The 25,593-nt window shown below is 42.5% G+C and overlaps 1 protein-coding gene across 1 annotated transcript in view; it reads left to right on the top strand.

The window, feature by feature from the left end:
* The first annotated feature begins 3,001 nt into the window (after window positions 1-3,001).
* Window positions 3,002-25,593, top strand: part of MMP2 (matrix metallopeptidase 2) — a 54,236-nt gene continuing 31,644 nt past the window's right edge. Inside the window, exons 1-5 of the mRNA XM_038368193.2 lie at window positions 3,002-3,471; window positions 7,751-7,977; window positions 10,467-10,615; window positions 13,564-13,692; window positions 15,915-16,088. Coding sequence (XP_038224121.1) covers window positions 3,319-3,471; window positions 7,751-7,977; window positions 10,467-10,615; window positions 13,564-13,692; window positions 15,915-16,088 — 832 coding nt within the window. The 5' untranslated portion in view covers window positions 3,002-3,318. The remainder of the gene's footprint in view (window positions 3,472-7,750; window positions 7,978-10,466; window positions 10,616-13,563; window positions 13,693-15,914; window positions 16,089-25,593) is intronic.

Genomic DNA, 25,593 nt, shown 5'->3' with positions numbered 1-25,593 from the left:
ATTCCTTTCTGATGCTATATTAATCAAAATGCAATGAGAATGCCTGAGCACTCATTATGTTTCAATGAGGGTTATGAGGGCAACTAGAATGTGCCAGGAAATATTCAGTTTTAAATGGCTGACATTACAATACCCTTAGAAAATGAAATACACTAAGCTATATTAAATTAATGTTAAGGGTTCCATGAAAGTCGGAAAATCCTTATGTAATAAGACTACCATAACACCCGACCTATTGCAAAATGTAACAGTAGATGGACGATCTCAGAATCCTGAATCATGGATCCTAAAATTTCTACCAACTTAATTCGGTACAAATTAGCAAATGTAACTTGGGATTTCTTAGTTGTTGTTCTTTTATAACTGCATGAGGCCAGATATAAATAGGACCTGCCATTACAAACAGAAGATAAAAGCTGCCCTCTTCAATTTAGCACAGGGCTGTGAAAAATGGGTCCATATTTTTTGTATTGGTGTTTGTGCAGAGTTTAGTGACATGTCCTTGGAGAATGTGGGCGTTCAAGGAAAAGATAAACTGGGAGGTGGTAGTTCAAAATTGGACCAATGGAGGGAACCGTTTATTGTAACTCCTGTGTGGCAGACCAACTGCAAGGCACACAGAAGCATGAGAGGTTTCAGAGTAGCAGCCATGTTAGTCTGTATTCGCAAAAAGAAAAGGAGTACTTGTGGTGGTTCAGCACTTCCTCCTATGCTTCTATTCCTCCAATGGCTGCTCAGCTCCTGAAGTTTGTTTTTTCCTGAGGAAACTAAGCTCATTTCATGACAGTAGCACTCACTGAGACAGAAGCTGCTTCTACTGATTTCACATGGAACCCCATGACCACAGTGAGATACACATGGCAATTTCCTGCGTATCCTTGGGAGACCTTACTGAATTAAGTTTAAGTATCTTTGGGGTCCATTGTATTCAATGCAAAAGTTATGTATTATTGTGGACCAGGATTTCGCATAACATATCTAGGGGGGAGATGTGATGTGAGGCCTGTGAGTTCAAAGACTATACTGAAAATATGCCAGAGCAGAATGGACTTTTGAGACACTAAATGTGAAGTGGATTACCTGAGAACTACCCAGGGAGAGATTAATGCAAGTTCCCAACCCCTGGTTATACAAAAACTCAGCCTTTTGAAGCTACACCCTGAAGAGTGGGTCATTGTCTGCTGATCAATGGCCAAGATCAAAGGCTGAGCTGTATAAAGAAACAGCTGCTTCGTCCAGCCTTTGTTTTGGCTCTGAATCTAAGGCCGTTATGAACTTGTAACTACGAGGAAAACGTGGGTTTTGGAGGACTGGCATCTCCAAAACCTGAGGCTGGAGTTGGGATGACCTCTGGCAAGCTTATTATTGTGTCTACAGGTTATTTAATTGTTTTAATATGTTTTCTCTGTAATGCTTTCACCTTAAGAATAAATGTGCTTGCTTACAAAGAACTATGTAGTGACCTGTACCTGCAGGCAATACAATGGGCATAACTTCTGGAGAGAAGAAAAAGTGCACAGCTGGGAATATCACAATGTAAAGCAGGAAACTCTGCAGCCTGGAAAACCCCTGTATCATAGGGAGAGAGATGCAAGTCTTAGCCCAAGAGAGGTGGCAGCTGGCCATAGGAAGCCTGAGAGTGGGTGCCATTGGTGGACCACAGAGGGCAAATATAGGTGCAGTTGCCCTGAAACTGTGGCCCAGTTATAAAAGGGTTGTGTTCAGAGACATGGTAAAAGCTCCTTATTCTTTCTGTTGGCATGCAGTTAGCACAATGGCTTGGCAATAGAGCAGATACAAAATGTCCAATATAAAAACTTTTTGTGAACAAATTCCCATTTTTCAAACAGCTGCACTTGGCAAAAAGCACAAGTTCCAAGACATCCTGCAAAGTTGCATTCAGTCGTAATTAGTATGATGCCAATGCAATCTCTGTGGTGCCATTTGGATCATAGGAGCACTGGTGAACACTTTGCGGGCTGTTTCACATTTAACAGAACATACTTTGGGGTTTTCTGTTCATTAGAGTGCACACGGTATGCATGCAGTATTACCAAACCCAGGCATTCAGCATCATGAGTCAGGCCTCAGAAGTCATGAGATTAAAAAAAACCTCATGATTTTTAAACCAAATATGGGTTCTTTTAGGTTTTTTTTTTTATTCTGAGCCTTTAGAGTACACTTGGGTCACATTTTCAAGTTTTTCTCTGCAAGCATAAGGCCTAGAAATTTATTTATTTTAAATAAAAGCTGAGATTCACACCTAAGCCTAGCAATCCAGGAGCTGGGTCTTTAAGAAAATCGTTGAATATCATGAGACTTGTGATAAAACCATGAGAGTTGGCTGCAATGTGCATGAGATAAAAATGAAAAGTACCCATGAGTGTGGTCAAGTGAGCTTGCACTGGTACAGTTACACCGATGGATAAAATCCCTAGCATAGATAAAGTCTGGATCCCATTGCATCCACATGAGATTGCTATTGTATCTGCAAAATCAGCCTGATTGTAACTGTACTGAGAGAAGGAGAGAATTTACATTGCTTGCAGAGGACAAAACCACATGTAGGTTATACAGGTTATCCCAAAGAAGTGTTGATAAAAATTTTATATCACATACTACGTGTTCTGTACATGCCAGAGAGGGAGTCCCAATGAACCCTATGTGCATAGATCCATGGTTCATGTAGCCTGATCAGGAGTGTAACAAGACTTCTCTCTCCTGTGTTGGTGTACAGTCTAACTCCAAATGTAGCCCAAAATGTTTACTAAAATGCACCCTAATGTATTGAGACACACAGGACTAAAGCATATTTGGGGCAAGAAAATAGTTTGAACAAAATGATGCAAATACCAAACCTTATAAAAAAAATCCTTAGGTTTTTATTTTTAAAATTTACTAACTATGCATATGATACCTCATCAGCAATTAATCTTCGGTCAGATTTTGTTTCCAGTTGCACTTGGGCAATCCTAGGGCTTGAATGTAATTAAACGAGGGCAGAATTTGGCCTTTTGTCTCTTTCAGCCTAAATCACTATATCTGCCTGTGGCTACCTTAAAATCACAGCAAATCACATCTGGTAACTGCCCTTTTTCTCATGTTTCCACTGGTTTTCAGACTTCCTCTTGTGGTAGCTTGAGACTGCGCATCTGGATGTTTTAAACATACAAAGGAATTGCTAAAGCAAGCAAAAGGGGAAACGGTGCAGAGAGTTAAGATGTGCCGATAAGCAACTGGTGGACTGTGCAGCTAAAGTGACCGACAGTCCGTGAGGAGAAATCTCTTTGCAAAGAGGGTAACTCGAGTTCAGGCAAAATGAAGACTCACATTGTTTTTAGCCTTTTTGCCTTCATTTTTAAAGTACTCATGCTCCAGTTGTATTTTTTTCACCAAACTTTAGCTGCACCTTCCCCAATCATTAAGTTTCCTGGAGACAGCTCCCCCAAAACAGACAAAGAACTAGCAGTGGTAAGTTTTGTTTTTTTGCTTCAGATTGATATTGTTGTTCTCCATAGCAGATGTTTCTTTCTTGTTTCAGCTGAGACTAGGGAATGACTGACTGTAGCCTTTTCTCTCTAGAGTCTCTGGAAGGGAGAGCTGGCTAACAAGGATATCAGCTTTCATATGCAAAACCTAGAGCCAAATAATGTTTCCTCTCTTAAAATTTTTAAAGCCAGAACGGAGAGTCTTTTTTTTTTCCACTCTGAAGTCTGAATATGTAAGAAGAATATTTTCATTAATTGCTGTGACTTTCACTAAAGTGGTAAAGGGGGAGAAATAGATAAATTTAAATTCAAAGTAAATAAAATGGAATAGAAAAATATAGGAAAACACTTACATAAACCTGAACTTATTGTTTACAGTTCCCACAGCTTTTCAAAAGGTTGTTTCCCTGTTGTTTACTATGCATTGCATAAGCACAGCTTTAAGGGACAATTATAGTTTAAAGCTGTTTTGAGCTTCAATGAAGATAATGACTAGTTCTAATTTAGCAATATACTTTCCTAAGCCAAATTCAATGCAGAACAAAGGAAAGAGTTTGGGATTTCTGAATGTGACACTAGCAAGTTATGGATATGTAGGATTTTATCCTAACCTTATTGTAACCCTGTGGACCTTCTTAAAATGATATAATGGGGAAATCCATTTTAGGGGAGACTGAGATAGATTATCCTTATTTTAGCACATAAATTATAGACATTTCTCTTCTTCAACAGTAAATCCATTTTAAGGAAGATTGAGATAGATTATCCTTATTGTAGCATGTAAATGATAGAAAGTTGGTCCCTCTTTCTTTAGGAGTTGATGTGCATCTCAGGGAAACTTGCCAGGCAGAAGGGAGGTTTGGGGACAAGGGGTGGAGAATTTCCAAAAGGGGGTGGAGATGTTAGCAAAAGCAAGCTAACTGACCCAAAATAGCAATTTCCAGTCTTGGCTCTCACAGGACAAATCACCAAAGGTTTTACTGACCTTGGCAGCATGACAATGGGTCATATATTTCTAACGGTACCTCAACTGTTCTTAAATACTCTCTCCATTTTGTTAGACACAGTCAGGCTTTTATTGAATAACGGTAATCATCTCATCTGCATTTCATTCAGCAAACTGATTTATTGTGTATATTCCAAGGAAAATCACAGGCTGCTTGAATGTGTGAGTTCTTAGTTTCTCTTGTAGTATTCCTAGATAATGCTACATGACTAGGTTTTCCTTGGGCCCTGGATCTGAGTAAACTTATGGCTCAGAATCAGAACCTAGATCAATATTTTGCAGCTGGACTCTATTTCTATGATGGCCTGAATCAAAACCCCAAAGTACCACACTTCCCTCCTGACTTTGAGAGAGGTGAATTTTGTAGCTCAGGCCAAGATATAATTTACATTACTAAAAGCCTGTACTCATAGAGAAGCTGGCTGTGTTCATTTCTCTTCAACCCTAACTCCATTGTAGGGAAGATTGGTATGGATTATCCTGGTTTATATTTTAGCTAATAGATACCTTTATTGTGCCTCTGTTCTTATTGTTCAGCTACATCCCAAACTATAGTATATGGGAACAGAAGCACCCTGCCCCTTCAGACTCCCTATAAACTTTTGCCCCATACACCCTAGTTTTGAGATCATGGCACATAGTTGAGAGTTAAGGACAGAGGCATGATCAGGATATTTACATGTCAATATGAAAATCAGGATAACCTATCCCAAGTGCTGATATGGGTAAAATGTGGTGTTGAACTATTTCATATGAAGCTAATGGCCCCATTAACTGGCGGAAGGAATCTCATGGTGGCAGAACAACATGAAGAATTTGCCTAAGATTTGTTTGTTAATTTATACGCTGATGCAATGGTCTCCAGAGCAAAAATGCCACCTCAGACTTGCATCTCATCAAATCTTATAACTAAGCAGGGTCAAACCTGGTTAGTACTTGAATGAAGCACCTTCAGAGGAACCCAAGTTGTTGCACAAAGTTAGTATATTGCAACCTTCCTTCTGAGTCAACAGTGAACTATTTCCTTGGCACGGTGATATGGGGTGCTGAGTTGGTGGATATGCCAGCTTTCTGATGAGGTCCAGGCCCTAACCACTTTTAGTCATTAAAAAATCCCTTGCTACTTTTTACTGTTGTAGGGATGTTTGCCTGGTATCTTGTCTAAACTCAACTAGAATAACTGTATTCTAGCTGCCATGTTTTCTGTTGGTTTAGAATGGTTCTTGACTTTTTGAATACAGCACATACCCTGCCTTCCATTCTACAATGTGTGTCAGGAATGGCTGAAATAATCCTTTTATACACATGCTCAGAACTTGCACAGGGATTTGCAGACAACAGACTTCAACATGGAGTTCCACTGAAGTCAATGAGTCTGTCTCTGCACAAAAGTGAAGGTTCCCCAAGGATCACTTTGTGAGATCAGGGCGATTAGTTTGTAGCTAGTTTGTCAAGGCATTTGGGATCTTTGGATGAAAGTTATGGTCTAAATATCAATTAGTCATTATTATTATTATTATTACAGATGTACCCAAACCAATATCTTCAATATGTATCTGAACACCATCAAACTTTGGAAGGGATATCCATTCCCAAATTGAAATATAGTACCTAATCCAAATCCCATAGCTGGTCCAGTCTCTGTTATAAGCCAAACCAGTCCCCCAGCTCTGAACACCCTGAGCTATGAAGATTAAGTAGGGCTTTTCAGATCCATCTCTGGATCCAAATTTTGAAGCTAAGGCCTCTAATTATAATTTAAATTAACAGCCTTGTGTGTACACACTTCTGTTTGCTTTGCATCCTATAATAGTGTGCAATGTATATTTTAGAAATAGTTTAAAGTCTTCTAAAAGCTCCAGGTGGGGAAAGAGAGTACTTTGAAAGGGGAAATGAAGGATCAGAATAGGACTGCTACACAATGTTTTATGTATTATTTTATGGCAGCTTCCACAATATGCTAGGTGCTTTCCAGACATTCAAACAGGGATGGTCTCTGCCCCAAGAAGCTCACAGTGAGACAGACCAGGACATTATGGGTTAGGGTAAGGGAAGCATAAAATAGGGATTTGCTTTTTTGGTTGGTAGGTTGATTAGTTAGTTAATTCTATGCATATACACATTTGGGGGAGGAAAACACACACCTTAAAAGGATAATCATAACAACAATGGTATGCCTAATTCTTATGTTAAACAGAGGTATCCAGTTAATCAGCATACAGACGAATGGTAGGACTTCTTAACTGGGATGATTGCTAGGAAACAGGAAACATCCATTTTAAATGGAAAGTTATTTCCAAGTGTTAAACGAAGCAAACCAGTACCTTACATGCCCTTTTGTTCTCTTCATGTGTTTTAACCATACAAGGGCTGATGAATGAATCAAATTTATGAAAATAGAGTTGTTTCTATAGAACAATGTAGAGGAAACACAGTGAGGAGGAAAAAAGGCTTAGTGCTACCCTTTGTGTTTCTTTACAATTTGTCACGAAGTCTGAATGTTGTTTCTTAAAGAAAGACTACTTTTTGGTCTGTTTGTTACCATGGACATATCAGGAAGGTCAAGGTCAGTCTTTCCTTGTTCTGCTAGAAGACTCAGAGGAGGTTTCAGAGATGTAGATTGTGCGCTCCTTGTATTTGATTGTATGGGGGGAACAGTAAGTGAAGCTTTAGCAGACATCTTTTCTTCCAACTGTTTCTCAAGCAGTTGAGTTAAACAGATGAACAAAAAAGAAATCTAAAACCCCAGTCAGTTCCAACAGTCTGAATAAAAAGCACTTTCCCTCCTAATTAATATGGTTCCATTGGTTTCCGTTGATATCATGACCTCAGAGTTCTTCAATCATCCACAGACAAAACCTGAAACTCTAAAGTATAAAATAAGCAGGTTTATACACGATAAAGAAACCCATAAAAGATGAACCCTTCATTTCCTTTGTAGTTCATTTTTAATGCTTTGTGCTCTGTTTTTTATAAAGCAATTCATGAAATAAAGACAACAAAGTGTTCCAATATATTTCTAATAACTGGAACGATTGCTTAATTTAACAGTATTTTGTGTCCCAGGAGGTCTGTGTCAACTAAGAAGATTATCTGAATGTTGGTTGTTAACATAGTAATTTTAAAAAAACCTTACAAAGTATAGACAGAAAAGTTAACGTGCAGTGTCAATAATTGTAGTGATGTCTCTCCAGTTGCAGAGTTTTGAAACCATTGTTACTCTGTGCGTTTTTTTTTTTCTTTTTCTTTTTTAAAGCAATACCTGAATACATACTATGGGTGCCCAAAAGACAACTGCAATTTATTCGTGCTGAAAGATACTTTGAAGAAAATGCAGAAATTCTTTGGGCTCCCTGAAACAGGCGATCTGGATCAAAACACTATTGAGACGATGAAGAAGCCCCGCTGTGGTAATCCAGATGTGGCTAATTATAACTTTTTTCCAAGAAAGCCAAAATGGGAAAAAAATCAGATAACGTACAGGTAATGCCTTAGCAATATTGTTTTTTCACAAACCTAGGATGCCTTGAGAATTGAAGTGCTGCAATGTGGCATTTAGAAACGGAGGAATTTTCTAGTGGCCTGAGCTCCAGACTTTGAACCAGGGATCTCCAAATTATAATCCCTTTGTGTTTGGACAACCACTTGAAAAGTCTGTGAATCCCCAGAATTTAAAGTTTAATGAAGGTTCATCCAAAATTTGTGCCATAAATTCAAGGAGAGAAAGGATTGTCTTGTTGTTAAAGTGGAGAAGATCTGAGTTTTATTTTGTTCTGCTGCAAACTTCTTCTGAAATTTTGGGCAAGTCATTTAATCTCACCTGTCTGTACAATAGGCATAATAGTATTCCTGACTGCACTGGATAATTATGGGGATAAACCCAACAGTGTTCAGAAACTATGGCAATGAAGACCAGAAGCTACTAAAATAAAGGCATTAAAATTATTCCCTTTTTACTGCTCTGTAGTGTCTAATCTTAATATTTTTCATCCAGTCAGGGACCAGAATGATGAAGTGAGCTGTAGCTCACGAAAGCTTATGCTCAAATAAATGTGTTAGTCTCTAAGGTGCCACAAGTCCTCCTTTTCTTTTTTGCGAATACAGACTAACACGGCTGCTACTCTGAAACATGTGACTTTAGTAACTCGTCGTAAATAAGGAATAATGAGTAGCCAATAGTGGAAGTGAACAGTTTTCAAACAACATGTAGGCTGAACATTTTTCACCCAACTGTGAATACTTATGAATGACAAGGCCCTTACAGATCCAGACTGGTTCATGAAAAACTTGCAAAGGTGAGGGAAAGAGGGAGAAAGGATTAATATTCCTCACATCAATTTGACCAGCTTTACTTAGGACTGTGAGGCATTCTGTCTAAGAAGCAGCAAATGTATTTCATAGATGATAAAACCACAAAGGTATGGTCCGATCCTGCTCCTGTTTAAATCAATGGCCAAACTCCCACTGACTTCAGTTGTCCAAGATGAGGCTCTTAATGACTGGTGAGGGGATTAGAAATCCTCAGAGATTCCTCCCAGCTGCTTTTCTATTTGTGTTCATCCTTCTTTGGCCGGGGGGGGGTCAGAGCATCCTTCATAGTGTGACAGGTTTCAGAGTAGCAGCCGTGTTAGTCTGTATTCGGAAAAAGAAAAGGAGTACTTGTGGCACCTTAGAGACTAACAAATTTATTAGAGCATAAGCTTTTGTGAGCTATAGCTCACTTCATCAGATGCATTTGGTGGAAAAAATGCATTTTTCCACCAAATGCATCCGATGAAGTGAGCTGTAGCTCACGAAAGCTTATGCTCTAATAAATTTGTTAGTCTCTAAGGTGCCACAAGTACTCCTTTTCTTTTTGATTCATAGTGTGAGTAGCCCAGTGAACTCTGGAGAACATTGTGGTAGATTTGCAGGCCTTCTTTTGCTGATGTACTCCAGATGGTATCATCCCACTGCAGTAATCCCAGACACAAAGCCTATCCAGTAACCACAAGAAGCCCCACGGTGTTGTAAGCTTTTCTTTAGCAGGAAGATCATTGTCTGAAATGAGATGCATGAATAAGTCCCGGTCAGCATAAATCAAGATGAAGAAAGAGGTGCACTTGTGAGCTGTCCCTCTATTTTATGTGCTTGTGTCTCCCCTTCTCAGTCTTCTCAGTCTGTACCACATCCCTGATAGCAGGGTTGCTGGGCATACCGGCAAGGAATTAACTATCATTTAGTTGACCCAAAACATGACTAAGAACAAAAAGCTGATTTTTAAGCTTAAGGGGCAAAGTATCCATTTTTGGAGCTCCAAATTGCTTCTAGTAGTTAGGAGGCTCCCAAAATTCTGATAAAAAGAAAAGGAGAACTTGTGGCACCTTAGAGACTAACAAATTTATTTGAGCATAAGCTTTCATGCATCCGATGAAGTGAGCTGTAGCTCACGAAAGCTTATGCTCAGTGCCACAAGTTCTCCTTTTCTTTTTGTGAATACAGACTAACACGGCTGCTACTCTGAAACCTGTCAAAATTCTGATGACTCAGTGGGTTCTTGTGTACACATATGTCTAATAGGATGATATGACTGGAAGGATCTTTCATTCTAGTGAAGCAAAATATTGTTAGCTATGGCTCTTCCAGTATGCCAGCTCTGACATACAATTCATATTCTTAGTTCAGAGTGCATTAAAAATGTAAGTTATACGGACACTGGTCAAATTACCGCTTATGTATGATGCTGCTTCCTGCAGTGTCCTCATTCTTAAAGGAAATATCACTAATTCTCTGGCAGATCATTAGAGATTGGTTCCAACAAATTCTCAATACCCCTGAGCCTGGAGAATGTCCCAATCTTTTTTGCACAGGGCACCTCCTTTTACCAAAGGAGTTAATTTCACTGGTACTTTCAAAACTTTAAACAGCAAGCTGTAAAGATCAGCACATTTATGTGTTTGAGACTGTGATTTTTTTTTCCATTTACCGTTAAGGATTTTAGGGTATACACCGGATTTGGACTCTGAAACAGTAGACGATGCCTTTGCCCGAGCCTTTAAAGTCTGGAGTGATGTCACACCACTGTCATTTTCCCGAATCAATGATGGAGAAGCGGACATTATGATTAATTTTGGACGATGGGGTATATTTTCTATTTTTACATATGCTCTTGGTTTTCTTCCTTCCATTAATCCTCAGTATTGGAATGACCTATCTTCAAGCAAGCACTCCCATGAATCTTTCTGGCAAACCATGCCCTAGTTTTCACTTGGTTTGTACAGACTATGTCAGATTTCACAAAGGGGTGTGTGTGTGTGTGTGTGATTTATCTGTTACAAGAGAATTGCTAGTGGACAAAAAATATTTCTGAATTTAAACTATCAGTAATAGAACTGGGAAATATTGGGCCAGATCCTTAGCGGATGTGAATTGGAACAGGTCCACTGAAATGAATGGAACGATATTATACTGTTAATTTATAAATCTCTGCTAGGTTTTCAAATGTCTTCAAAGGTTATTTGCAGAGGGTAGACTTTTCTAATACTCCTAGACACTACAGATGAATTGGGACATGCCATCTGAACTTCACACTTAGCCTCTATTTACTTTTATGGGCTGAACTGAGGCCCTTAATTCAAACATAGTTAGCTTTGGGGAGTTCCAAAATCTAAATCTGAACAGCCAGTGTTATTAGACTTGATCCAGTTTGATTTGTTAATTTTACTTCACACAGAAAGAGCCTGGGTTTCATAAGGGACTTCTGGCATTTTAACCAACAAGCTGTAGAGAGCCATATATTTTTTAATAAATATATTCACATGTTCAGTCTTTTGGGAGATGGCATTTGGAACCAAAGGGAACAGCTCATGGAAAAGCTAAACTCTCTAAGGAGGTCTGTGTTTCAAGCTTGTTTTCTTTGCTTAAGTTAGTGATGGGTCAACCTCAGATGGCTCAGAGATGGATAAGCACCCAACATTTCTGATTCCTTACCAGGCCTGTTTGGTCCACAAAACTGAAGTCTCACAAAAGCCAGAGTGCTCATGCATCCGATGAAGTGAGCTGTAGCTCACGAAAGCTTATGCTCAAATAAATTTGTTAGTCTCTAAGGTGCCACAAGTTCTCCTTTTCTTCATGCTGATTTTAGTACCTCTTGATTACAGCAGCCCAGAAATAGCACAAGAATTGCTTCCCCTATAGTATTTTATATTTAAGTATACAATATAGACATGTTTCAGTTCTTTGTAATCACTGTTCACACCTCTGTGTGTCAGAGTCAAACTGGTGGGGACTCTATACAGCATTTTGTTGTTGTTGTTGTTGTTGTTCACAAGTTTTCTCAAACTGAGTCTTTACTGATGAAGACTAATGCTGATACATGGGAATATTGGGGAGAAGAAACTCCACTAATGTCAATGGAGTGAGGCCAGCACAAAATAGGTGCAATGGAATAGAGACTCCAGCCTGTGTATTTAGGGCTTCTGTCAAATGACAACACATTAGACCAAAAGGCTTTTAGTGATGTAACTGGAGACACTGGCAGCTTCGGTGGTCAGGTCACTGTGGTGAGAGAGCTGTGAATAACAGGGTTATGCCCTTGCCAGCTTGCGTTACCCAAGTGTGGTGAGCTTCCAAGAAAAGCCTTCAGTGTAGTAACAGGAGAATTACTGAAAAGGCAGTTGCCTGGCAAGTGGGCTGAGGCTAGGCATGGTTGATGTGGAAGTAGGATGGGCTGAACCACAGACATCAGGACACTGAATAGGAGTCAGCTTTTCAGGGATTTGCTACTGAGAAAAATGAAGTTAATTTGCCTTCCTGTGAGCAGCACTGTGCAAAGAGAAGGGGACATACAAGGAAAGATAGCAGAGTACATTGTAAATGAATAGCTTGTGTGACAAAGCTCTGTCCTTGCCTGCGTGGGTCCCATGTTTGCTGGCGGATTTCACTAGCCTCAGAGGCTCACTGTGACCCTCCACGTAACCCTTCCTTCTCTAGAGACAAGGGTCACAGTCTACTGAGCCATTTTCATCATAAGCCAGCGAGGGAGGTGAGGAGAAGTTATCCTTCCTTGCACAGTCTCTGTTGTCTCCCAGTCTCAGTGATTAAACAGGGGGCAAAGGTGGGAGGGGGGGAAGCCCAGGCCCACCCTTTACTCTGGGCTCCAGCCCAGGGACCCTAATAGTATCAGCTATGGTAGCTAACCTTTTAGAAACATGACATGTACAATTCCCTGGGCTACTTCCCCCACAGCAGCCCTCACTTCCTCAAGCTCCACTTCACCCTTACCTCAGCGCCTCCTTCTTTGTGCCTGATATGGTGTGTACTACTCAGCCTCTCCAACCGCACAACTTCTTCCCACAGCTCCTGACATGCACACCCACCTGACTAACTGGGAGGCTTTTAACTAGTTTTAGCCAGCCCCTGATTGGCTTCAGGTGTCCCAATCAACCTAGCCTTCTTCCTGCCTTCCTGAAAGTTCTTAATTGGCCCCAGATGTCTTAATTGACCTGGAGCAGCTGCCATTTCACTTATCCTGGTACCAGGGATTTGTTTAGCCTGGAACTAATATATCTATCTCCCACTACTCTTCCACAGCCATCTGGCCTTGCCCCCTCACACTTGCTGTGTAACTGACTAAAGGAGCCTGCAAAGACAAATAGGTCCTCATGTCTGATGCTGTCAGTTGCAGACTGACAAGGACAGTTATATTGCTCTGAAAATATCACTTAACTACAATGTATATTTTACTGTTCTCACCAATCAAAATCAAGAACATATCACGGATGTGTATAGCACAGTGTAATGTGTGAGTATCTCACACAGCTTCACTAACTCCGGAGTACCTTCCAAATATCCTTAGTACATATAAAGAAACATGCTGTAATATACACACTAATCTTGTGTGCTTTCTTTTTTATATGAAACAGTTTCTTCTCCTAGGGTCCAATCCTGCAAACTTTCTGCATATGTTGTATTCCCAGTGATGTTTTCATTGGGAATACCGCTGTGGCTATTTTTACTCATTACTGTGTTTGCAGGGTTGGGCCCATTATAACTTGTAAGTTCTCCTCTTCTGTGTTCTTTCTTGTGCAGAGCATGGTGATGGATATCCATTTGATGGCAAGGATGGCCTCCTGGCTCATGCTTTTGCACCTGGGCCAGGTGTTGGAGGTGACTCCCATTTTGATGATGATGAACAGTGGACTCTGGGAGAGGGACAAGGTACCCAAACATTTTAATGTTTCAAAGCATTTGAACAATAGACTGCTGTGTCTTAAATGGTGGCCAGAGATCTGTTACAGAAATGACTTAAGTAGTAAATGCTAGAACAGAACTATGACTCTGGAAGCTGATGGTTATGCATTTTGAATTTCAATTTGAAATTCTGCTTTTATCAAACGTTTATATAATTTTTTAGAAAAAGTTGAATATTTCTCCCCAAAATTAGAATTAATTATGGACCTGATCCTGCAAATCTTTACTCATGTGAGCAGAGAGAAGTGAGTAAAGAGCCCTCAAAGCAGAAGTGCCAGGCCATGATTTTCAAGAGTGACTAGGGGTTTTGAGTGCTTCCATTTTTGGGTCCCAACCACTTTAAAGGGGCTTCCTTTTTAGAGGGAGAGGGCTCAGTGCTTTCTGAAAACTGGGCCTCTCTAAGTTGGACACCACAAATTAGTGATCACTTTTAAAAATGTTGCCCCATTATCTTCAGTGGGACCATTCAGACGAGTAAGGATTTGCCAGTTCATGTCATCTGTCAAAAGCTTCTGAGTTCTGAGCTCTGCAGGTTTATGACTTGAATTGAAATATAGATTTATTTCAAGAGAAAAAATGGGACTTAGAGATATCTGCAAGTTTGTCTTTTGGAGAATTAGGGGATGTTTTCTTTATGCAAACTATCGACCAAATACTATTTGCCTTATACCTTATGAACCAAATTCTGATCTCAATAAAATACTCACCTGAGGCACGCATGATTTGGCCATTTCTTTCACCTTTTAGAATTAAATATTACTGATGTTTATTGTCATTTTTCACTTTAATTTGACAAAAATAATAGTCTACTGATTATAGTTCTTGGTGCCAGAAATTTAACAGGAATGGAAGCTCACAAAAGCAGAATTTAAAATGCATACTTATTTCTTTATTTCACTTAAAAATTTCTGAAGTCATTTGTTCATTGGAAAAATAATTGAATCTTTATATCCTGGTAGTCAAGTTCCATCTCTTTTGGCTTTCTTCAAACTTTAGCAGAAGGAGTAGATTTGTGGCTGTCATTATTGGACTGAATATTTGCCTAAGAGTAACAATGAACAGGAAACTGTTTTGTGTATTTGGATTTATTCTACAAATGGTCAATTTGTGATTGAGGTCTATAAAATCATGACTGGTATAGAGAAAGTAAATAAGGAAGTGTTGGTTACTACTTCTCATAACACAAGAACTAGGGGTCACCAAATGAAATTAATAGGCAGCAGGTTTAAAACAAACAAAAGGAAGTATTTCTTCACACAATGAACATTCAACCTGTGGAACTCCTTGCCAGAGGATGTTGTGAAGGCCAAGACCACAACAGAGTTCAAAAAAAGAACTAGATATATTCATGGAGGATAGGTCCATTAATGGCTATTAGCCAGGATGGGCAGGAATGGTGTCCCTAGCCTCTGTTTGCCAGAAGCTGGGAATGAATGACAGGGGATGGATCATTTGATAATTATGTGTTCTGTTCATTCCCTCTGGCGAACTTGGCCACTGTCAGAAGAGAGGATACTGGGCTAGATGGCCCCTGGGTCTGACCCAGTAGGGCTTTTCTTATGTTCTTAATTAGTTCCTCATATTGAGAAATCACTAAGGGAAACTAGGTTGAATACACTTTAAAATAAGTTACCATGTCAGTGTTGTATTCTTAAGGAAAGTTTCTATATATTACAATCTCCTGAAATAAAAAGCAGGTTTGGGGATGTATGCGTTAATGTATCCACTAGCATAGCAGTAGATCACATTAATATTCTGACTGAAAATGCCAAAATGGATTAAGAGGCATGTTAAGATTACGCTGAAACTACTCCCTGGAACCTTTTGAATTATAGGGCACATTTTAGATTATGCTATTAAAGGATCTAAATTACTAAACAAATTAACAGCTTGGGTATAAATTTGCATTGCTATAGCAACTACTATAGTTATCTTTCTGGGCACTTCAACCTGAGTAATATCCATGCTTTTTTTTCAAAATTACTTGTTACAGTTGCAGCTTTGGTCATCATGCCAATTGGGAAACCAACAGAATTTATTAGTTCAAAGTGTAAATGCACCTGAAAGTTCTACATCAATGTCCCTTATAACTAAAGTTTCACTGCAGAAAAGAAAACCTGTATGCAGACACCATAGTGGATGAAAACAATTGGTGACAGGATGCACTGTTGTGTTTTCTCCCTTTACAGTTGTTAAGGTGAAGTATGGGAATGCAGATGGCGAATACTGTAAATTTCCCTTCCTGTTCAATGATAAGGAATATAACAGCTGTACTGATGCAGGGCGCAATGATGGATTCCTTTGGTGTTCAACCACATACAACTTTGATTCGGATGGCAAATACGGATTCTGTCCCCATGAATGTAAGTTGAACTCTTGGGTTGGATGCTTGTCTCATGGCTGATTTTAGCCAAGAGGTGTCAACTATAGTTATTCTGCATGTAAGGATATCATTGTACCTTTCTACTTTAACACTTTAAAGTATGTTGAAACTGATATAGAAACTTCAGTCCCAGGAACAAGTAGTGGTATCAGCTCCTTTGTGTCCCTTCCCTTCCCCCTTTCAGTGCACCCAGCAGAGAATCTGGGCCACTATCTTCAGCTCCTGGAATCTAAGTATAGCATTGACTTCAATGGGAGCACAGTCGGTCCTTATTAACTACGTGAAAAAAAAATTTAAAAAAAGGAATTACGAGGAGGACGTCAACAGAAAACACTAGCTAAACAACTCCCCACCATCTCCTTCTTGGCATCACAGAGGAAATTTGTGCTCAGGTCAGGTGAACTGAATAAAGTAAATGATCTGCCTGCTTAGTAAGAAATCCTCCTCTTTTTTCAGTCCTGCCAGTTGGCCCCCTCCAAAGAAAGGTCCACATAACAGGGGAGCAATGGAAAGGACTAGCATTTGGTTTTTGACTTCAGTGGGACCAGGATTTGGCCCAAACTGTTCATACAGCCATTGCAAGGGCAAGCACTCACATTTTAACAAGCAGATTAGCATTTTCCCCCCCACAATACAAGTGAGCCTTGCAAGGAACTAATCTTGATTTATACAGATCCTGAGTTTCCAAATGTCTTATTTCAGAGTAGCAGCCGGGTTAATCTGTATTCGCAAAAAGAAAAGGAGTACTTGTGGCACCTTAGAGACTAACAAATTTATTTGAGCATAAGCTTTCGTGAGCTACAGCTCACTGCATCCGATGAAGTGAGCTGTAGCTCACGAAAGCTTATGCTCAAATAAATGTGTTAGTCTCTAAGGTGCCACAAGTACTCCTTTTCTTTTTGCAAATGTCTTATGGCGCATCGAGGTCAGCTGAGGAAATCATAGACTTTTCCACTGGATAACAGTCCCACTAAGGGTGTGGTATAATTGCAAAGAGAATGAGAACAGATAAAAGAAAGATTTTTTTCACTTTGATTCACCATGCCTAGTTTTTTGACTTGCTTGATATTAAATATCACCAACATAGGACCAGGTGGAACCTGCTGCTCAGCAGGAGGATATAGAACAAGAAGCCTCCTGTGCGCTTGTTCCTTGACACCCAGCAGCCAAGTACAAGCACACTCCCCAGGCTCCCTGAATCATAGGGTCAGCTTCTCCTAGAAAGATGGGGCCAGATTCAGAGAGGGGTGTGTGCTGCACTTATCTACACGTTGGGGCAGCAAATCTTTCCCCCTGAACACCATGCCGCTCCAGCAGGAATTGTAGCTCCCACAAAAGCAACAACAGAGATCATTGTTTGTGAAACTCACAAGGTGAAGGCAGAAAGAGTCAGAGGGCCAGAACCTCTATACCTCCATTGACGTCACTGAAGCTCTGTCAATTCATACAGCTGAGGATCTAGCCCATTGTCTTCTGTTACAATCCAGGCCCTTCTCTACAATGGAATACATTGTTACATCACATCACATTACACTGAAATGCTCTGAATCCTTTACAGAATTCTGATGATTGGAAATAAATGTTATTATGAAGTGTGACAAAGTTCCTGCTCTACCTTGGTGGGTCTTGTGCTTATTGGCGGATTTGCTCACCTTGGAGCTTCATGGCAGCCCTCAGCTTGGAGTTTTTCTGAATTCACAGTCCAGGTCGACTCCTCCTGTGTCTGACCAGGAGTTGGGAGGATTTGGGGGGAACCCGGGCCCTCCCTCTACTCCGGGTTCCAGCCCAGGGCCCTGTAGAATGCAGCTGTCTAGAGTGCCTCCTGGAACAGCTGTGCGACAGCTACAACTCCCTGGGCTACTTCCCCATGGCCTCCTCCCAACACCTTCTTTAGCCTCACCATAGGACCTTCCTATGGTATCTGATAATGCTAGTACACCTCAGTCCTTCAACAGTCCGCGTTCTCACTCTCAGCTACTAGTGCCTCTTGTTCCTAACTCCTCACACGCTCATCACAAACTGAAGTGAGCTCCTTTTTAAAACCCAGGTGCCCGGATTAGCCTGCCTTAATTGATTCTAGCAGCTTCTTGATTGGCTGCAGGTGTTCTAATCAGCCTGTCTTAATTGTCTCCAGAAAGTTCCTGATTGTTCTGGAACCTTCCCTGTTACCTTACCCAGGGAAAAGGGACCTACTTAGCCAGGGGCTAATATATCTGCCTTCTATTACTCTCCTATAGCCATCTGGCCCAACCCTGTCACAGAAGTTATATAGTTAAGGGAATGTCATTTATCCGCCCCCTCTGCTCAACACTATGGGGTTGGGGAATTTGGGACATCAGGCAGTGTACTCGTGACAAGCCATCTGCATTGCCATGGTGGCTTCCAGCCCGGTGTTGTATGGTGAATTGGAAAGGTTGTAGGGACAGGAACCATCTGGTCACCCTTGCTTTCTTCTCTTTATTTCGCTGCATCCACTAGAGGGGTGCATGGTCAGTCACAAAGGTAAACTGTCGTCCCAGAAGGTAATAATGTAGTGTTTCCATGGCCCATTTCACAGCTAGGCACTCTCTTTCAACCATGGCATACTTCTGCTCTCTCGGGAGGAGATTCCTGCTGAAGTAGAGGATTAGGTGTTCTTCATCTCCGACCATCTGCGATAGGACAGCTCCCAATCCTACTTCAGATGCATCTGTTTGTAAAATGAATTCTTTCTTGAAGTCTGGGGCTATACACACGGGATTACTGCAGAGGGCTGTCTGTAGATCCATGAATGCTTCCTCTGCGGCATCTGTCCACTTCATCATGTCTGGAGCCTGGGCTTTTATTAGGTCTGTCAGGGGACTCGCTCTGGTAGCAAAATGGGGAATAAAACGTCGGTAGTACCCCACCACACCCAGGAATGCCCGGATTTGCTTTTTCCAATTTGGCCGGGGCCAATTTTGAATAGCCTCTAGTTTGTTTAGTTGGGGCTTGACCATGCCCCTTCCTACGATGTAGCCAAGATATTTAGCCTCAGCTAGCCCTATAGCATACTTGGCTGGGTTGGCTGTGAGGCCAGCCTGTCTTAGAGTGTCCAGAACCGCTTCCACCTTTCCTAAGTGGGTTTCCCCAGTCGGGGGTGTGAATAATCACATCATCCAGGTATGCCACTGCATAACTGGTATGGGGCCATTGGAGTTTGTCCATAAGATGCTGGAAGGTGGCAGGTGCCCCATGCAGTCCAAAAGGAAGAACAGTATATTGAAACAGACCCTCTGGTGTAGAGAATGCAGTCTTTTCTTTCGCATCTTTGGCAAGGGGAATCTGCCAGTATCCCTTTGTTAAATCAAGGGTGGTTAAAAATCGGGCATTGCCCAGGCAGTCAACTAACTCATCGATACGGGGTATGAGGTATACATCAAATTTGGATATTTCATTCAGCCGGCTAAAGTCATTAAAAAACCTAGTGGTGCCATCGGGTTTGGGCACCAACACAATCGGGCTTGACCATTGACTGTGGGACTCTTCGATGACTCCCAGCTCCAACATCCTTTTTACCTATGCCTTGATCTTCTCCCTTTTTGCCGCTGGGACACTATCGGGCCTTAAAGTTACCCTTGTCCCAGGGTCTGTGATAAAATGGTGATATGCTTTGGTGGTCCAGCCTGGTTTGGTTGAAAACACGTCCTGGTATCGGTTGATCATCTCAGTTACCTCCTTCTTCTGGTTTGGTGTCAGATCAGTGGATATCCTGATCTGCTCCTGCATATTATTTCCCTGGATCGGGGTCTCTTGGGCCACTACAGACGCCTCTCATTGGTGCCAAGGCTTTAAGAGGTTAATGTGATAAATTTGTTCTTGGTTCTGGCATCGTGGCTGCTGCACCTTGTAAGTTACTTCCTCCACGGGTTCAACCACCTCATAGGGCCCTGCCATTGGGCCAAAAGCTTGCTTTCTGCCTTGGGTACCAATACCATCACCCGATCCCCTGGTTGGAACTTTCGGACTTTTGCCTGGTGATTGTAATGGGTTCGCTGGGCCTCCTGCACCTTTTCCAAATGTTCCCGTACAATAGGGATGACCCGGGCTATCCGTTCTCGCATCTGCAACACATGGTCAATTATATTTCTCTCCTCATTGGGTTCCTCTTTTCTTTTGCATTATCTAGTATGCCACGGGGGTCGCGTCTGTATAATAATTCAAAGGGGGAAAACCCAGTTGAGGCCCGAGGTACCTCCCGGATTACAAACATAAGGTAGGGTAGTAGGGTGTCCCAATCCCTTCTGTCTCGAGTTACCACTTTCCTTATCATTGTCTTGAGGGTTCGGTTAAACCTTTCTACCAGCCCATCGGTCTGCGGATGATAGACTGAAGTTCTCAGGGTATGTATATGGAGCAGCATACAGAGGTCCTTCATTAGCTTTGACATAAATGGGGTACCTTGGTCTGTTAATATCTCCTTTGGTAGCCCCACTCAGGCAAAGATCCCCACTCTTTAGCTATCATTTTAGAGGCCGTGTTCCGCAGGGGGACAGCTTCTGGGTAGCGAGTAGCATAATTCAGAACAATAAGTATATATGGGTGGCCCCAGGCTGTCTTCTCCAGGGGTCACACTAGATCCATGGCTATTCGCTCGAAGGGGACCTCTGTGATGGGAAGGGGTACTAAAGGTGCCCTCAAGTGGGGACGGGGACTGTGCAGCTGACATTCCGGGCGGGACGCACAATACCTCCGCACTTCTTCATGTACTCCAGGCCAGAAGAATCATCGCAGGACCCATGCCATGGTTTTCTCTACCCCCAAATGCCTCCCCAAAAAGATGACTATGGGCCAGACTTAATACAGCATTCTGGTGTTTTTGAGGTACTAGGATCTGCTGTACCTTCTACCCCTGTCCTGGTGCAACCCGGTATAAGAGATTCTTCTTCATTATGAAGTAGGGTCCTTGTCCCTGGGTTTTCCCTTCCATGGGGACCCCATCTATTTTGGTCACCTCCTTCTTAATGTTGTTGTACCTTGGGTCTTCAGCCTGGTCCCGTCCAAAATTTCCTTTTCCGGGGCTAATCTGCCCGAGATCTAGGGGGCCAGTCTCTGTTGCCTCTACTGGTTCAGAGGCGTTAGGGTGTGGGTCAGACTTGGATGCTTCTCCCTCCTGGGTGGCCTCCTTTTCAGCTGCTCGGGTCCACCTACTTACGAGAGCGACCCTCTGGCTTTGGGCCAGTATTCGGGTTCCCAAGGCCTTAGCTGCCCTTCTTTCCCTTTTCATTTCTCTACGCTGTCTGGGAGTGGAGAACAAAGCTGGGGATATTTCAGAGAAGGTTGGGAGTTGACAGTCTACTGTGGATGCCTAACTACTTTCAGGGCTTCCCCCTTTCTCCAATTCCCCTACTGGGAGTAAGTCTCCAAACCCTGGGAAGACCTTCCCTATGAGCACTGGGTATGGGAGTTAGGGACTACTCCTGCTGCTACCTCAGTAGAGTTCTTCTGAATCTTGATTTTTACTGGGATGGTGGAGTAATAACCAACTGTCCCATGGACGCATGTTATCCCCGTATGCTTAGCCCACAGCAGCTGAGTACGCTTCACAAGCTTCCCCGAGACAAGCGTGATAGCACTCCCCGAATCAACCAGTGCCGTTGTCTCTACCTCATTTAGCTTCACTGGTCTAGTGTACATAGGTGGGGTTAGTGAGACCCCCACAAGTTGGATTAGGGAGCACAGGTCTGCCCAGTTCCCCAGGTTACACTGCATAGGCTCCTCGGCATTGGGACACTGTGCAGCTATGTGTCCCCACTCCCCGCAGCCATAACATCTGTATGGAGCCCTAGGCATTCCCCGGTCTCTTGGTTTGGGTAGTCTAACATCACGATCCTCTTCCCCCTCAGTGCTCCGACTCTTTGTGGCTTCTGGTGGGCCTTCAGCCTCTCTCTTTTTTCACCTGGGTTCTCCTGGTGGCCCCGACCTCTAGGGCTTGGTGCTGCTAGTTTAACCCGGGGTGCTTCTTCCTTAACTGGTCGTGTCAGCTCCCTCGCCGTCCTTCACCTTTCTACCAGTGTGTCAACCTCGTCGTAGGTGGAGGGTTTGTTCTGGCTTACCCAGGCGTGAAGGTCTGGAGGTAGTCCTCTCATGTACCGGTCAATGACCAGAACCTCTAGTATCTCCTCTAGACTCCGGGACTCAGTTTGTAACCACTTTCATGCGAGATGGATGAGGTCATATAATTGGGACTGTGAGGTTTTGTTTTCCTGGTACCTCCACTCATGATATCGCTGGGCCCGCACTGCGGTCATTACCCCAGATCTGGCCAGGATCTCTGCTTTCAGCTGGGGGTAGTCTGCCGCAGCCTCTTCAGGCAAATCATAGTAGGCCTTCTGGGCCTCCCCACACAGGACTGGAGCAAGGATGCCAGACTACTGTTCTCAGGGCTAAGCCTCCGGCAGGGCTGTCCTCTCAAAGGCCAGGAGGTATGCCTCTACATCATCCTCCCGCATCATTTTCTGCAGCCAATTGCTGGCCCGCATGATCTGTGTCCCATCATGGCCTTGGTTCAGCTCTGTAAGGGCCTTTACTTGGTTTACCAGTTCCCGCAACATAGCCCGGTCTTGAGCAGCCTGGTCCATCAGCAGGCGATTAGTCTCTTGCAGCAGCCACACTGCCTCCTGCTGGGCGGCTGCCTGGGCACAAGTCCTCCTCCATTGTGGTGAAAAAAAATAAAAATAGACCCTCTTCCCTTTTTTCTTCCCCTTCCTTCCAAACACCCTCCTTCTTCCGCTGCGCTGTGGATATCAGATCCCACTTCCGACACCAGTTGTGACAAAGTTCCTGCTCTACCTTGGTGGGTCTTGCGCTTATTGGCGGATTTGCTCGCCTTGGAGCTTGGCCATTTTTCTGAACTCACCATCCAGGTTGACTCCTCCTGTGTCTGACCAGGAGTTGGGAGGTTTGGGGGAAACCTGGGCCCTCCCTCTACTCCGGGTTCCAGCCCAGGGCCCTGTGGAATGCAGCTGTCTAGAGTGCCTCCTGGAACAGCTGTGCGACAGCTACAACTCCCTGGGCTACTTCCCCATCGCCTCCTCCCAACACCTTCTTTATCCTCCCCATAGGACCTTCCTCCTAGTGTCTGATAATGCTTGTACACCTCAGTCCTCCAACAGTCCGCATTCTCACTCTCAGCTCCTGGTGCCTCTTGCTCCCAACTCCTCACACGCACACTGCAAACTGAAGTGAGCTCCTTTTTAAAACCCAGGTGCCCTGATTAGCCTGCCTTAATTGATTCTAGCAGCTTCTTGATTGGCTGCAGGTGTTCTAATCAGCCTGTCTTAATTGTCTCCAGAAAGTTCCTGATTGTTCTGGAACCTTCCTTGTTACCTTACCCAGGAAAAAGGGACCTACTTAGCCGGGGGCTAATATATCTGCCTTCTATTACTCTCCTATAGCTATCTGGCCCAACCCTGTCACAGAAGTTATATAGTTAATGGTATATTCAAAATGCTAGTCAGGTAAGTGAGCATGCTTTTAGAATTAGGTTTTTATTGTTAACAAACGCCAAACGACTCTTTTACTTAAAAAGCACTTTCAATTGCCTAGTGCAGACAGAGGAATGACACTGAGTATTTCAGAAACCATATATTAGAAACCATATTAATGGAAAAATTCTAGTGGGTTTTGAAAAGCTGAGATCATATGTAGGGTATTTTTATTAAGCTTTTTGAATTGTGAACAGAGCGCTAGGACTCTCAGGTAATTTGTCTCATAATTTGGAACTTTTTTTAGGAAAAATCATATACAGATGAAATAATTTGTATAACAATTTCATTCACTCAGCAATTTTTGCACATATATTGTAATGTGGTGATTGTTTTTAAAGTAACACTAATATGGTGAACATTTTTTCCTTCATACATTTTTAATATGTCCATTGTTTAAAACTTGAGGGTGAGTCTGCAAAGTAGAAGATTACAGAAAACTCTTATGTTATGTGAACTTTAATTTAATGTAATGGATGTCAAACTGCAGGAAATATTCTGGAGAGGAAGTGTGACCCTGTGAGTAGGGCTGGGGCCTACAGCTCAAGATAACTGGGTTCTATTTCCAACTCTGCAACTGACCTACTGTGTGACCTTGGCTAAGTCATTTTACCTATACATCCCCCTTCCTTTCTTTTTCTACTTGGATTGTAAGATCTTGGGGTCAGGAACTGATGTGTTGAGCCCTGGTCTACACTGCGGGGGGAATCGATCTGAGTTACGCAACTTCAGCTACGTGAATAACGTAGCTGAACTCGATGTACTTAGATCAACTTACCATGGTGTCTTCACCGCAGTGAGTCGATTGCTGCTGCTCCCCCGTCGACTCCGCCTTCTCCTCTCACGGCAGTGGAGTACAGGAGTCGACGGGAGAGCGCTCGGGAGTCAATTTATCACGTCTAGACTAGATGCGATAAATCGATCCCTGCTGGATCAATCGCTGCCCACCAAACCGGCGGGTAATGTACCCTCAGTGTTGCATGTTGTGTACCATTGGCAGCTGTATGCATGTTGTGTACCATTGGCAGGGGTGCCAATTGAGGGACAGAGCTGCCCAGAACGGGGAAAAAGGGGGCCCCATTTGGGAGAGCCCCCAAACTGAGTGTCATTGCAGCCTGGCACACAGGCTCACGGCATCACTCAGATTTCACCCGGCAGCCGCTTGACAGAGGATCTGCTGGTATAATGAGTTGTGCTGAGATCCCATGCTCCAGGTTGCAAGCGCCACTCACTGAAATTTGGTCCATCAGCCCGTCTGTTATGATTTTTTAAGTTAAAGTGAGAATGGTTCAGCTGTGCATGTGAAAAATTTCTAGGGGGTGTCCCTGGTGTGTTTTATACAGTGCCTAGCACAATGGGATCACAATCCCATTGGAAGCCTCCAGGTTCTACTGTAATACAATAGTTAATAATAATAGTAATGAGTCAGAAAGGAATGATTGAATGAAATATATTGGAGGTTTTGTTTGAAACCAAAAGTTGTTGGAATTATGCTGTTCCTCCTTGGAACACTTGAAGTGCACCTATTTGCAAGGTTGTGGCTGGAGTATATCTAGATTGTAGATTGTATTGGGAAAGGGAGTGCATCTTAATAAACATCTTATCCAGTGCTTAAAAACAAAGCTAATAAAACCAGATATGCTCAATATCTTGCAGGATCAAGCCCATGCCAGCCCAGTCTAACAACCCTAACTACCATGTAATATATACTGCAGAGATCAGCAGTGGCTCACATAAAACAACTGCCCACATGGGTATTTCTATTTATATATTTATTAGTCCAGCAGCCATCATTTTTGGAGAGACCAAAATAGCTGTTGTGTAGAAAAAGGTTTTTTCATACCCTCCTTTTCAATGCTTTCTTGCTTGTCTTCGTATCCTATGAGTGATCAGAGGCAATCATCATCTTAGGTGTTTCTCGGGCTCCCTTTTCAGAACAGGAGGTTTTCAGTATTAGCAAAATGAACCAAGGTTTTTCAG

This window comes from Dermochelys coriacea, chromosome 12 (genome assembly GCF_009764565.3).
Source record: "Dermochelys coriacea isolate rDerCor1 chromosome 12, rDerCor1.pri.v4, whole genome shotgun sequence".
In the NCBI taxonomy this organism is placed as follows: domain Eukaryota; kingdom Metazoa; phylum Chordata; order Testudines; family Dermochelyidae; genus Dermochelys; species Dermochelys coriacea.
This window is presented reverse-complemented; position numbering and strand designations above follow the sequence as displayed.